Source organism: Giraffa tippelskirchi, chromosome 3 (genome assembly GCF_054371585.1).
Source record: "Giraffa tippelskirchi isolate mGirTip1 chromosome 3, T2T-mGirTip1v1.2.pri, whole genome shotgun sequence".
NCBI lineage: Eukaryota > Metazoa > Chordata > Mammalia > Artiodactyla > Giraffidae > Giraffa > Giraffa tippelskirchi.
Genome location: NC_137277.1, coordinates 11,995,307 through 12,009,315, shown reverse-complemented (window position 1 = coordinate 12,009,315; position 14,009 = coordinate 11,995,307). Strand labels below are relative to the sequence as shown.

The window sequence follows — 14,009 nt, the reverse complement described above, 5'->3', positions numbered from 1 at the left end:
ACCAGCATGGTGGGCTGCCTGGTTGACCCTGAGTGGCTGGAGACACCTCCCCTACCCTCAGACAGGGCAGAGGAGATGAGGGAGTGTCCTGGTGGATGGGATACCCACACCTCCATCACGTTCTACCCTTGGCAGTGCCATACACATCTCTGTTTGCTTTTTTTCTGTGCTGGCAACTTGGTGGGGGATGGGGTTATTACCATGACACCTCAGGGAGGGGGTGATTTTATTGCCCTGATCTTACATATGAGGCAATGGTGACCTGCTGTAGGAGACTGGCCATATCTGATTTTTAAGCTTGTTTATCAAAATCTGAATTTAGCACGTACTTGCTGTGCATGTACTCTGAGCATGTTCATGTGTATTGAGCATAAACAATTCCCCGGTGTCATGTAATACCCAGTCCATAGTCCCCTTCTGTCAACAATAATGTATTCCTTATGGGTTATAATGGAGAAGGCGATGGCACTCCACTCCAGTACTCTTGTCTGGAAAATCCCATGGACGGAGGAACCTGGTAGGCTGCAGTCCTACAGAGGTCGCACAGAGTCAGACACGACTGAAGCAACTTAGCAGCAGCAGCATGGGTTATAGACTCAGAAAGGCCAAGTGCATCAGCTGCATCTGCTTGATGTGTCCCTTCAGTCTGTCTTAGTCACAGTACTGCCTCCTACATTTTCCCTCCATTTATGATTGAAGACTCCCTGGATACCTGATGTTGGAGTTTTCCAAATTCTGGTTTTGGCTGGTTGCATCATTGTAGTGTTAACAGGCTCCTCTGTTCCCTGCGTTTCTGTAAACTGAGGTGAGATATGATGCGTGATGGGATTCATTGGAGCAGACTTTGGGTGTCAAGGGATCGCTCTGGCTGCTGTGTTGAGAACAGACCATAAGACCCAGAGTAGAAGTGGGGAGACCTGTTAAGAGGGCTATCTCTAGTGAATCGTGGAAGGAAGAAGCTGGGCGAGGGGGCAGGTAAGGAGCTTAACATGGGCAGTCGAATTCGAGATGCCATTGGATGTCTTAAATAGAGATGCAAAGTGGGATGTTGAGTCTAGTGTGGATCTGGAGGGGCCACAGGGATTGGAGATAAAGGTTGGGAGTAATTTTAATGTTGATGTTATTTTAAGGTTGATGAAGAAGGGAGGAGGATGGGGCCTGATACCGGGTCCCTGCGTTCAGGGAAAGGAGGAGGAAGCAGGACAGGGGACTGAGAGCAGTGGAGAACAAGCTAAGAGAAAGGGCAGGCAGGGGAGGACCCGGGACTGAAGGCTGCCACAGTGTCCAGGAGGAGGCCCAGGCAGTCAGAGTTTGGCCAGTTGCAGCCCTCAGACTTCTCTGACTCTCACTTTTCTGCTGATTCTTTCGTGTTTCTATTTTTAAGTAGCATACATGAACTGTATGAGTGGTTTTCCCCACTCATTCTTACCCCAGCCCAACTTATATGTGCATGTTTGCTCAGTCCTGTCTGACTCTTTGCAACCCATGGACTGTAGCCCTCTCTGTCCATGGGTTTCTCCAGGCAGGAGTACTGGAGTGGGTTGCCATTTCCTTCTCCAGGGGATCTTCCCGACCCAGGGATCTTCCTGACTCCAGGGATCAAACCCACTTCTGTTACGTTCCTTGCATTGGCGGGAGGATTCTTTACCACTGGCACTACACGTGTGTTTACCATCCACTGTCCTCCCTAGGTAGGTTTTTTTCTGTCATAACTTTGGTTACATCAGTGTTGAGTATTTAAATTATGATGTCTGTGTATTCAGAGCTGAGCCATGTGGTAAATTGTGATTTTTTTTCTTTTCTGCTCAACTTTCTGTTCTCCTTGAAGTTATGAATTGCCTTCTTTTTTTTATTAGCTTAGTTTTCTGTGTACTAACACTACAGACCTGAACTCTCCACCAGGTTATCTAAATCTTCTCAGTGTGTTCTGTCACTTTGATCCCCTTGAGGGTGTCTCTCCTGTAAACTTGCCCTGCTCTGCCTCCCCCAGTAACACTCTGCCTGGCACATCACTGCCATCCTGGGGATGCCCATCACTCTCCTAGGTGTGATCCTTGTTTATTGTAGTCCCTCTGAGTGCTCCATACTCACACACAGACACACACGCTGGATAGTTCCCATGCTTGCCGCTGGATAGTTTCCATGCTTGCTTTTGGGGGAAGGGTCTGAGATGAAGGGCTGGGGTGGAGGTGGAAAGGGAAGCAGAGATGGCGAAGGGGCAGAGAGCCTGGAATGTTCATCTTGCTGAGTGCAGGGTGATGCTGTGTGGGTGCTGGGCCCTGCTTTGGGAAGTGGGTTCCCCCACCCATATCCCCTGCACCCCACCTGCAGGAAGAGCCTGGTCAGAGTCAGTGTTTATTGGCTGGATGAGTCCAGCCCCTGCCAGGCCTCCAGCTCCATCTCCACCCTTGACTTCACCGGCCTGTTCCAGTTCCCCTGGGGACAGGGACAAGGTGAAGGAGGACAAGGGCAGAGGGAGTCAGGATGGGGAGGGCTGTCAGGAGGCCCCTGGGTGAGTGGCACACCCCTAGGGCAGTCACCAACCCTGAGCTCAGCTGGCGTGAAGGAGAACTTGTGCCCTCCCTGTGCTAGTTTGTGCCCACAAGGCTTCTGGGCATGGAGGACGGGTAGGGGTTCCCCTGTGGACAGGGGCTCAGAGGCGTGCTAGAGCCTGGGGAGCCTGAGACAAGAAGTGGTTGAAACCTCAAGGTCAGGGGTCTCAGGTCCTCAAGAGGTGCAATCAGCCATGCTGCCTTGCTGCCCTGCAGACCCCACCAATCACAACAACATATCTCACCTGGGCCACAGTCTACTGCAACTGGAGAGCCCAGTCTACTGCAACTCACTTTCTGCCCTTCCCTCCCTGCAATATCCGGTGGCACGAGGTCAGGGTCCCCCCTCAGGAGGGCCCCAGTGCCTGGGAGGTGAGTAATTCTATTTACTTTTCCTGAGAGGCCTCCTGTCCTTTCATTTGCCCCAATTAACCCAGCTTTTCCTGAGCAGCTCCAGCCCACGTGGCTGGGTGGGGACTCTGAACACCCCCTCCCCCAGGTCCCAGCAGTCACTTCCCACCAGCTCCTAGAAGCAGGGCCACCTGGCTGGCCCATTTGGCTTCTGCTCTTGGCTGCCGCTGCCCCTTCCTCTTCTGACAACACCCCTGTTCCTCCCTTCTCTACACCTCCCCACACTGGGCATCATGGCACTGGCCACAGGGGCTGCTCGTGAGGCGTGACCATAGTCCTGATGGTCCTGCACTTGCCTCTACCCTCTGCATCAGATGCACTGTGCCCCAGGGGTCCACAGCTTGGACTCAAGGCATGCCCACCTGACACACTGCATGAACATCAGCCCTCACTGACCAACAAGCAGGGTGCCCACTCACCACACAATGGACAACACCTTCGTGCACAGCTGTCCTGCTGGAGTAGCAAGGACTGCAGGGACTTTCTGTGAACTGACTCTGTCGGGTTGTGCCACAGTCTTAGGAAAACTCTGCTGTGCCTGCACGTCTGTGGTCTCGATTTGGGGCATTCATCTCTCCCCACTTCAGTTGGCAAGGTGGGCTGCGATGCTGGGGTGCAAGCAGAGACCAGTAGAGGACATCCAGTTCTGGCCTGTCCAGTGATGCCCTCACTGGGCCTGAGTCTAGCCCTGGCTGCGGCTGTGGGATTGGTAGGGGTGTGATGTCAGTGGCTCCCTGCTAGGCCATCAACGCCCTTCATTTCCCTCTGCAGGCGAATGGTGACCCTCCAGGGGTAGGGGGCCAAGACTGGGCACTGTCCACTCCGGCTGGGGATGGGGGTAAGCCCACCTAAACTGGGCTGGGGGCAGCACATGCTGGTGGGGCACTGCCAGCCACCACTCACTCACATCCTCAGGGGTTCCAGCTCCAGGTCACTGGTATGATGGGGTAGCGAGGAATAGTCTAGAGGGGCTGAGCCCACACGGGCTGTCCATGGCCACTCCCTTCTCATGGGGAAGCCCTGGGCTCAGCCAGCCCTTTTCTAACCCAGCTCTCCACCCAGGGTGTACACAGAGCTCTTTATTGTTGGAGGACACATTTCCTCGAACGTGGACGCGCTGACACCCAGGATGACAAAGGGGCACACGTTCACAGAGCAGCTTTCCCACCACACCCCGTCCCCAACCCCTGGGCACAGAGCAGGTGCCCCTCAGACCACCACACTGGGGAATGTGTGGACAGTGGGGTGCTGTCTTGCTTCCACACTCTAGCCTCCGTTGGACATCAGTTCCAGATTTCTGGTGATGGCCTCTCTGGGCCTCTGAGTCAAACCCCAGCTGGAGTTCTGGGGGCTTCACTGGGGGTTTTCGGCTGATCCAGGAAGGCCACCAGTCAAGCAGGTCTCGGCAGAGGGGTCCTGGCTGGTCCCATTGCTGCCACTGCCCCTTGAAAGCAGCAGCTTCTTACTGGGGAGGCCCCTGAGGGGCCTGGTCGTGTGGCTGCCAGTGTGGCGCTCCTGCAGTGCTTTGCCCTCGTGCCAGCGATGCCAGTGCCGCAGCAGCTCTGACTGCACCTGGGGTAGGCAGGTGGGTTGGGCCATACCCAGGGCCTGCCCCTGCCACCCTCCCAGGATCCCCAAGCTGCCAGCTTTGAAAAGCAGTGTGGTGCCCTGGGTATGGAACCAGGCAGGCTCTGTCACCACAGAAAGCTGGGGACATCTGGGAAGCCCTCCCTCTCTAGGTGCAGGGCTGAGGCTGACCCATCTTGGCAGGCCTGACACCCAGCATCCTGGCAACTGAGCCCAGTAAGTGCAGGTGGACACAAAGGGCTTGCACCCCTGAGGGGTAGGGTGAGGGTGTCTACACTCCCCCTGACACCCACCCCCTCACCTACCTCCTTGTTGAGGAAACAGTAGAGAACAGCCACCAGCAGACCCTGGAGAGAGGGGGTGGGGTCAGGGCCGCTCAGGGCCTGGGCTTTGGGTGGTTATGGGGCAGGAAGGCACCTGGAAGGAGCTGAGGAAGAGGTCGAAGAAGAGCTTGGCGGAGCGCAGGGTGCCCTGGGCATGCTCATCGGTCACAAAGGCGAACACCACCTCGTGGACTCCCAGCAGGGGGATGAGGGTCAGTGTGGACTTGGCCAGCCTGCAGGGGCGGAGCCTGAGCCACTCGGCCCAGGCCCTCACCAGGGCTCTGGTGCCCCACACCCACCTATACCCGCTCTGGCCCCCAGGGGTGTCCAGGTCTGTAAGCCTCCTACCCCCGCACAACCCCACACCCACCGGAATTTGTAGTCAGTATAACGCATCTGGTGGGCTCGCAGCTTGGCCACCAGGAGGTGAAGGATACGGACGAAGATGAAGAAGTTGATCTGTGTGTGGGGGACACAGCTCAGGGCAGCCCCTGGCCCCCACCTATCCCTCCTGGAGGTGGGCCGGGCAGCCAGCCAGGCCCTGGCTTCTGGGGCCCTAGGGCTGTGGGCACCCACTCAAGGATGAGAAGCCTGGCCCGAGGCACAGGGCACTGGCCAGTGTCCTGGCAGAGTGCCAGGCCTCCCTCCCTGTCCACCCAGGCAGGATGCTGTCTGTCTCCTCGGGCTGCTGCAGGCCGATGAAGGAAGGGAGGGGCTGGGGGGGGAAACTCGGGCAGCCTCTTAGCCCTCCCTGTGGTGCCAGCAGGTGCCCTGTTTCCTCACCAGGATGGCCAGGAAGACAGGGAAGCGCAGAATCCACCAGAAGGCCATGTTGTCATTGCTAGTCCAGCACCTACAGGGCAGGGACTGCTTGTGTCCTGGCAGCCTCCCAGCGCCCCCCCCCCCACCACCCGCCACCCCATAGATTCCGTGGGATCTAATTAGTGCCTCAGGAAAAGAAGGGAGATAATTACCAATGACCTCCACCCTGGGGCACCAGGTTTGCTTACCACCCCCCACTGACGCTGGCCAGAGACCCCCCAAGCCATTTTCACACTCTGAAGCTGCATGGCCATTCCCCATGGGGCTGGGCTCACCTCCCAGCCAGGAGAGGTGAGCCCCTCTCCAGCCCACCCTCCAGTCAGCTGATACTCACTGGATGTTCTCAAACAGACACTTGACCACAGCCCAGGGGATGACGAACAACATGGGGGCACCTGCGGGGGGCAGAGAACAGCTCTGGTCCCAGGGCCCTGGGCTGCCTGCCCTCAACCCTGACCCCCGCACACCAGCCCACTCACCCCAGCCGATGCCCAGGTAGAGGGGGAAGCAGCTCCTCTCGGGGACGGCAGCGAGGCTCAGCAGGCTGTGCAGGTACACGCCCTCCACCAGCAGCCAGCAGTAGTTGGCCACGACGCCATACTGCATGAACACCGCAGCCACCCGGCAGCCGGCCACTGCCTGGCCACGGGGGCGGCGTGAGCACAGGCTTCCCAGCCACCTGCTACCCTGGGGCCTGGAGGCCAAGAAGCCGGGTCTGGGCACTCACCCCATCACTCAGCCAGACGCTCACGCTGATGTCGTCCCCGATCCTCTGGCTGTAGCGTGTCTTGAGCAGCGTGTCGATGACCAGCACGGAGCTGGCCTTGAGCATGAAGGACACGAACAGGTTCATGTGGATGTAGTTGCGGGTGCAGTGCAGCTTACTGTGGGCACGGCGAGTTAGTCCCTGACCCCTCTGCCCACTGTGGCCCCGCCACCCCCACCCCCGTGCGGGTCAACGGGTGTACCTGAGGCTCAACAGGGTGGTGAGGGCCAGGAGCAGGGCCCCCAGGGACAGGGAGTAGCCCACCGTGTACATCACCTGGAAGCTGCTGTACATCTTGGCCACCTCCTTCTGCAAACGGCAGTGGCCAGTTGGGGCTGGAGAGGGCCGCCTCGCCCGACCCCACCCTAATCCCAACCCCACCCTGTGGCACCCACCGCGGGCTGACCTGGACTTCAAGCTCTTCGTCGTCCATCTGGCACTGGGAGGCGTTTCGCCACGGCTGCCCCCGAGGCCCACGCACCCACTGCCCATCAGGCCCACACCTCTTGAAGACAAGGTGGTGCTGCACTGGGAGGGGCAGGCTCTGGTCAGCGCCCTGCCCCCATGCTCGACCCCCTCGGCCGACCCCCCACATCCCTCCTGCAGTTACCTTTGTGGTACCAGGGCAGGTACCAGGGGCAGGAGATGCTGGCCGTGGTGTTGGGAGGGGTGTCCGGCCAACAGGAATATTTGTCAAAGGTTCTGTTACAGACCAGCTCTGCAGAGGAGGGGCCAGCGTTGCTCCTCAGCAGGGCCTGGCCCCCACAGCCCCTGCTGCACACTCTCTGCTCCCTCCAGTGCGCGCTGACCATCCTGCCTGCCCCGGACCCTCTGTCCAGCCTGGTCCTGAGCTCCACCTGTGCCTGGCCACCTCCCCTTGGATACCCCGCCTCTCACCCTGGGGGCCTCCCCTCTTCCTAGTGCCCCTCTGGCAGCACTTCTGACTCTGGAGGCTGAACCCAAATTCTATTGCCATACTTCTGGGCCCAACACCAGCCCCCTTCCTCTCCCAGACAATGGCTTGGCTTCCCAGGCAGCTCCTGCTGCCCTAGTCTCTCTCTCTCTCTGCACCCGAGTGATCTTCAGAACTTGTCCAGAATACTGGTGCCCGGTCTGCCTGAGCACTCCAAATAATGGCCCATCTCCCTGCCCGTCACCAGGCCTGATGCCCTCTGCCTGCCCCTCCCGGTTCACTTCCCCCACACATTGCCTGCTGGGCCTTGAGCTCCATGGAAGTGAAGACTGTGTCCAGGCCTCAGGCATGGAGGGCTGGTGCCCAGCAGCAGAGGAAGATGGTGAAGCATCCCAGTTCTGGGGCAGTTCTACCATTTCTTAGACACCCTGATCTGTAGCCCTGGGCTAGTCACTGGCTCCTCTGTGGCTCAGTTTCCTCACTTGTAAACGGTGGGTGGGGGTTGGGGGCACAGGGCTTTCCCATGATGAGAGCACTGGACTCGGGCCGAAGGCAGGGCTCACCAGTCGGCGGGGGCAGCAGGCTCAGGTTGTGGAGACACTGATCACCATAGAGCTTCCACTTCTCAAACAGGAAATCCATCACCTGAGCAGAGGGGGTCTGTGGCTGGCGGGGGGACAGATGGATAGACAGAGGGGACAGACTGGCGTCAGCACGAGGAGCAGGCAGCCTAGTGAGAGTCAGGGGCTGGGTGGGGGACTGGCAGTTCTCACCTGGCAGGCCAGCAGCAGCAGCAGGAAGAGGTGGGGGTAGCGTGGCTGGATGGGGGGCATGCCTCTGGGCAGCTGGCCCCCACATCTGGCTGGGGTTGCACAACTGGGGCAAAGAGGTCCTCGCGGGTGCACACTCGTCTGGGGTTGTGAGTATCAGAGCAGCAGGGTCTGTGCAGTTGGGGGCAGGCTCTGGCGTGAAGAGGTGCAGCTGGTTTCTCTCATGATCAGCAGGGCGTCCTAATCCCCTAAAACCACCCCTCCCTCGGAGCCTCCAAATCCTACTGATGGAGTGGGAGCTGGGAGGGAAGTGATGCAAGAAGTGGTCACTCTGCCACTTGGGGTTTGGGGTCTGGCCCCGTGCCTGGGGGTTTGGCGCCATCACCCAAAGGGAGCTGCTTTCTCACGGCCGTGGCTGTCTGTCTGGAGGCTGGGCCGGCCCCAGAGCCCCTCCCCTCCATACTAGCTAAGTGATCGCAGTTCTGCCTGGTACCAAAGATGTCAGGGGGGGAAGCAGCCTCCCTAACTGCCCACCTCCTCCTTCAGCCCTCGCTATCCTTCCCACTATTCTTAGCCCCTGGGAAAGTCAGTTTGGCAGGCCGGGGTAGGTGCCGGGACCATCCATCATCACTTAGTCCCCAGGGATGTGGTTATTGAGGTGGCCCTGGGCCAGCTTCCAGCCTTGCCAGGAGCCAGGAGTGCCAGGCATATGCTTAAGGTGGTCCCTGGCACAGGCATGCTCCCTTGCCCAGGACTGGGGTGTCTAGGGGCTTCCTTGGGCCCCGCCTGAGACTCAAGCCGGGCTTCCTGGGTTCCCTGGGCCATAGCATGCAGACAGTTGCAGCATGTTCCTTTGAGATGAGCACTGCCGGGCGGCCGGGGGCTCAGACGCAGGAACGCTGCCCTCGTGGTTCCTGCAGTGGGGGGGCCCGAGATGCCTGGTTCTGGCCAGAGCCACGCTTGAGGCATCAGCGGCCCCATCAGGCATCGTGTCACTGCTTCCAGAGTCCATCTTCTGCTCTACCGAATTCCACAAGGGCACAAGGAGGGGCTGCCTCATGCGAGCTCCTCCAGGGCTGTGGATGGCCCCCCCCAACCAGGTACCTTGCCACAGAGTGAGCATGTGGTGGACCCATGGATGGACAGATGGACGAAACTGGCAGGCTGGAAGGCAGTGCCTGGGAGAAGCCAGGGAGGGGGTGGGGAGGAGGGGCGCAGGCCACGACTGAAGGTGGAGGGTTCCTGGACAACCCTGGATCTCAGTCTCCTCCCATCGGAGTCCAGATGGGCCCTCAGGGGGCCAGCTCATGTGGACTCTCCTGTGATTCACTCCTCACCCTTCATGGGACACCACGGGGTGGGTCCACACAGCCTGCCATGGGGCTCCTCACCCTGGCCCTTGGGCCATGGTGTGGGTCAGGCCTGGTGAGGCAGGGCCCAGGAGTCGCTGATCTGCGGGCCCTGGTCCAGGTGAGGAGCCAAGGTTTAGGGCTGCTCTGGAGGAGCTGGACCGGAGGGCTCTCCGAAGGAATAGCCCCCCAGGTGGGCAGAGGATGAGGGGCAGTTCAGGTGTCCCTAGCCCAAGGGGCCTTATCTCCTGATTCTTATCAAACAGCCTGGTCTGCTGCCCTGCCCTTGCCCACCTAGGCCACAGAGCCTGGTGTGTGAGGAGCACCGTGCCCTGCTGTGGGAGAAGGCGAGACGGGTGGGCCAGCTCAAGGAGACAGAGGCAGCCTGGATAACTAGAGGCTGGAGGGGCGGGGGAGGCAGAGAGCGACAAAGGATGGCTGGGGCGGAGCACAGCAAGCAGGGGACATGGAGAGAAAAGATACTGCTGATAAGCTGTCCCGGCCCAGAGGCCCTGCAGCCGGTGGTGTGGGGAGGGCGAAGCGGCGGGGCTCGTCCAGTGAGGAGCTCCAAAGCAAAATGTTGGCCCCCTCAGAGCCCAGCTGGGCGGTGGGGGGGGGGGGCGGTGCGGGGGTGGGGGGCGGTGGCCCAGCTGTGCCTTGACTTTCCCATCTGAAAAGTGGAAGTTCAACTTGCTGACTTCCTAGGGCTGTTAGGAGAACTCAGTGTGGGCAGGGCAGTAGCTGGGCCAGTCTGCCTTCCAGGTAGGAATCAGTTAGTCTGGGAACCGCAGAGAGAAGCAGAGCCCCAGGGTAGAGGGGAGGGAAGGATGGGTTGCCCTGGGGCCCCAGCCAGGGCAGGGGAGGGGGGGACGATTCTCCATACCCTTTACTCTGGTCTGGCGTATGGGGTTGGGAATTCTTGAAGATTCACACCACACAGTTCAGTACCTACAGATCCCAGGCTGGGTAACCAGTTCAAGGCACCCATGGCCCCAGGTCCCTAGGGATCAGGGCCTCAGCACCCCGCCACCAATTTAAGAGGAGGATGACCCCTCTCACTAAAACTCTGATATAAACACAAGAAGCGGCAGAAATGGATGAGGGCCCCCCATGCCTTTCAGGGGAGTATGGGCAAGATTTCTAGACACCTCTCTGCATGAGGGCTGGGTATGGGATGACTTTCAGCTGTGTGCAAGGCTGAGGTCCTGCAGTCCCTGCCCTGAGCACTCAGGTGTGAGGCTGACCCCACAGGAGAGGGGGACATTTTGGGGGCCCAGTTCTGGTCCTGGGACCAAGGGCAAATATTAATAATTTAACTTCTCAGAGGCTCGGTTTCCTACTTGCAAAATCCTTGGCTCCTCATCACCAAAGAGTAAATGAGTTTTGCCACTTGAGGAGGACAGAGTATCCCATCCAGGCCCCCTCCCTGCCATGGGGGACACTGCAACCCCAGAGGCAGCCTGCCAACCCCAGGAATAAATATTTGTTGAATGAATGAGGACTGAGACCTGGATGTGGAGGTGCCCCTCCACACCTCCCATTGGCTGTGGCATCAGGCAGGACTTCTCTTTTCCACCTTATTACCCTCCTGGCACGGCCTGGGAGCCAGTGGGGGGTGGGGGACTAACGGCAAGGGACCAAGCCTTCTCCTTCACTGACCTGGAGGCCCGGCTCCCTTTCTAGCCCTGGACTGCGCCCACCCAGCACAGATAGCTCAGGGTTACAGACTCTGATGGGGTGGAACGGAGGGCCAGCTTTCTCCCAGCCCCAGCTCACACCCTCCTCTGTTTTCCAGCCTCCCCCACTCCACGGGCTGGGGTGGGGGTTTGTGTTCTGCCCCCTGCCTGGCAGAATGCACCACTCCGGAGGGCCCAAAGCTCAGCCGTTTCCCCAGTTTCCCTTGGGGGTGTCCCAGACTCCCAGACCTGGAACTGGGGAAAAGACCCCCCCAGGATGGTTGGATCTCCATGAGGTGGGCGCTGGTCACCCCAGCTTCTGAACGGGGCCTGCCAGCTTCTGATGAGAATGGGCTTGGTGGGTGTTTGTGAAGCCAGAGCAAGTGGCAGAAGGTCATGGCCCCAGGGTGAGATCAGATCACCGGCCACAGGTTGTTGACAAAGCCTGATTCCTGCGTCCTCTCCCACTCAGTGGGGGCAGGGCGGGCCTGGAAGTGGGCCAGGGCGCTACTGCCCCACCAACCCTCATCCCCCAGCACAGAAGGGCGGACAACATCCCGAGGGGTCCTTGGAGAATGCAGGTGCCCAGACATCAGGAGTCAATAGGTTCCTGGTAGGGGCAGAAACCTTGTGGCCCCTACCTATTAGTGGGGGCTGCCCCGCGAGGAGAGAGCAGACTGGGCAGTGTCCTGCCCTCTCTGCGGATCAGAGTGACAAGTGTAGCTCCGCAGATAAACGTATCAGGCTGGGTGCTGTCGCCCCTTGGCCCCTCCAGGGAACCCCGGGTAACCAAGATACTGCTGGGGAGCTTTGGGGAGCAGCTGCTGCTGGAGGGAAGCAGGGCTGCCCAGCGCCCGTCCCCACGCCTCTGGGGGTGCCTCCGCGGTTCTGTGTATGCGCGGGGAGGGGAGAAGAGGGGGTGCTGGAGTGAGGAATCGGGAGTGGAGGGGGGCAGCAGGACAGAGCGCCCGGCGGCCACAGACACCCCACTCTTTTCCCCGGGACACGCTCCCCGGGGAGGAGAGGACGGAGGAAGCGAGGAAGAGCTGAGACCCTCAGCCCTCCGGGTTGTGCGGAACCAGGTTGACCCGTCCGAGCTGGAAGGGCGCATCCTGGGGTTGGGAAGGGGGTGTCCGACGGATGAGAAGGGCGATACCCGGGCCCGAGACCGCCCACCTACGAGAGGGGTGCGCGCCAGCCAGTCCCGCGCTCCAGCCTTCGGCCCCTGGCCGGGAACGTGCCCTCGGGCCGGTCCCAGGTGCTCACCGCGCGCCGCTCAGGCCTCTCCGCGCTCTCCGCCGTCCTCAGCGCGCTCGGGTCAGGGGCCCGCAGCCGCTCGCCCCCACAGCGCTGCCTGATCAGGGTCGGCGCCGGCTCCGCGCCCGCGCCAGCCACACGCGAACTTTCCGGCCGCGGCGACGCTGGGCGGCGGCGGAGGGGGAGGGAGGGGGCGGGGGCAGGAGCGGCCCGCAGGTGGAGCGGCGGCCGAGGGTCCCCGCCTGCTGCTCCGAGCCCCTGCCCGCGCCTCCGCCCTCCTGCCGCGGCCGCGGGGAGCGACTCGCCGCCCCGGAGCCCCTGCCCGACCGACCCCTCCCTGCGCGCCCGTGCCGGCACCTACCTCGCGGACTCCTATCCTGCGGGACTCTCCCCGAGGACGCCGCCCCGCAGACCTCCCCACCCAGAGCTCACTGGGCAGACCCCCGCCCGGGGTACCCCGGCCAGCCGATTGCAGCTCCCAGCCGGGAAAGGAGCGGTGGACGGACAGGTGGGATGCGCGGTAAGCGCGCGACCAGAGATGGGGGCTGTGGCCCCCTGCCCCTTCCTCTCACTTCCTCCGCGTTCTGGGCCCTCGCCGCTTCTTTCCCGGGTGCTGATTGCGGGAAGGACTGACGCTCCACTTACCTCGCAACGTGGCTCCTAGGTGACCCTTCCAGCGCCCTGTGCAAGCGGGATTGGAGTGGGGGCCAAGGCCCTCCACGGGCCGAGCCCACGCCAGGCGGGGAAGGGTGGTCCCTGGGATGCCTCTTTAAGCCCGGGTGTCCCGAGTCTTCTCCCTTAAACCCCCTCCAGCGCCGTTCATCCAACAGCCCCCAACCCCACCCTCTACGCCAAGCCGGCTGCCCAGAGTGCCGGGCCACTGCTTCTCCTGCTTGGAGAGGAGAACGCTCTGCTCCTTCCCACACCTCCTCCTTCCCACACCTCCTCCTTTCTAACGCCAGAATCCAGATTCACCCTCCTGTGTCCTCTTCTCCCCCCACCCCTCGGGTCTAAAGCCAGCCAGCATCTCAGCTGCTGCCTTAGGACCTCTTTCACTTCCTCACCTGCACTCCTACGTACACCCCAGTGGTCAGTCCCCAGTGACCTCAGGGTCACCAAACCGCATGGACACTTTGGGGCCTCATCTTTCCTGGCATTTCAGGATCCGGGGACCCTAATGGTCATGCCCTCCTATGGAGCGTTCTCCCATGGCTATGGTTTCCAGGCTGGCATTCCCATCTCCTCTCTGCACTCTCGTCCTTTTTCCCTTGGACAGTTCCCCGTGTGCCACCCAGGTCTCCTGGTGTTCACACTGCTAGATGCCCAGGGCCACACCAGGACCCCTCTCCACTGGCCCACTGCCATTTCCTGGATGCACTTCCTCAGCCCACCCACCACCTGGACACCCTGCAGGGATCCTGAGGTTTCCAGTCATCACCAAATCCTAATTCTCCCTCTCATGTTTCTCTGGAATCCACTGTCAACCGCTGTTCTGGGTGCCTTTCCTGACCCACTGGGTCAGCTCTTTTTTAGATGCTGTCCTTTATTTTGGGGGCCCTTCTCTAAATTCTACTTCTGTTTGG

General features: G+C 60.5%; 1 protein-coding gene across 1 annotated transcript; it reads right to left on the bottom strand.

The window, feature by feature from the left end:
* Positions 1 to 4,031: 4,031 nt before the first annotated feature.
* On the bottom strand, positions 4,032 to 12,558 carry GCGR (glucagon receptor). The gene is made up of 14 exons (XM_081576301.1): positions 12,436 to 12,558; positions 8,148 to 8,336; positions 7,938 to 8,040; positions 7,072 to 7,179; positions 6,868 to 6,989; positions 6,664 to 6,770; positions 6,423 to 6,579; positions 6,175 to 6,334; positions 6,030 to 6,090; positions 5,657 to 5,726; positions 5,244 to 5,332; positions 4,968 to 5,106; positions 4,856 to 4,897; positions 4,032 to 4,535 (listed from the first exon to the last, which is right to left on the bottom strand). Exons 2-14 carry the CDS (start codon positions 8,205 to 8,207, stop codon positions 4,317 to 4,319), a joined length of 1,437 nt encoding a protein of 478 aa, XP_081432427.1. The 5' UTR covers positions 8,208 to 8,336; positions 12,436 to 12,558; the 3' UTR covers positions 4,032 to 4,316.
* Positions 12,559 to 14,009: the final 1,451 nt, after the last annotated feature.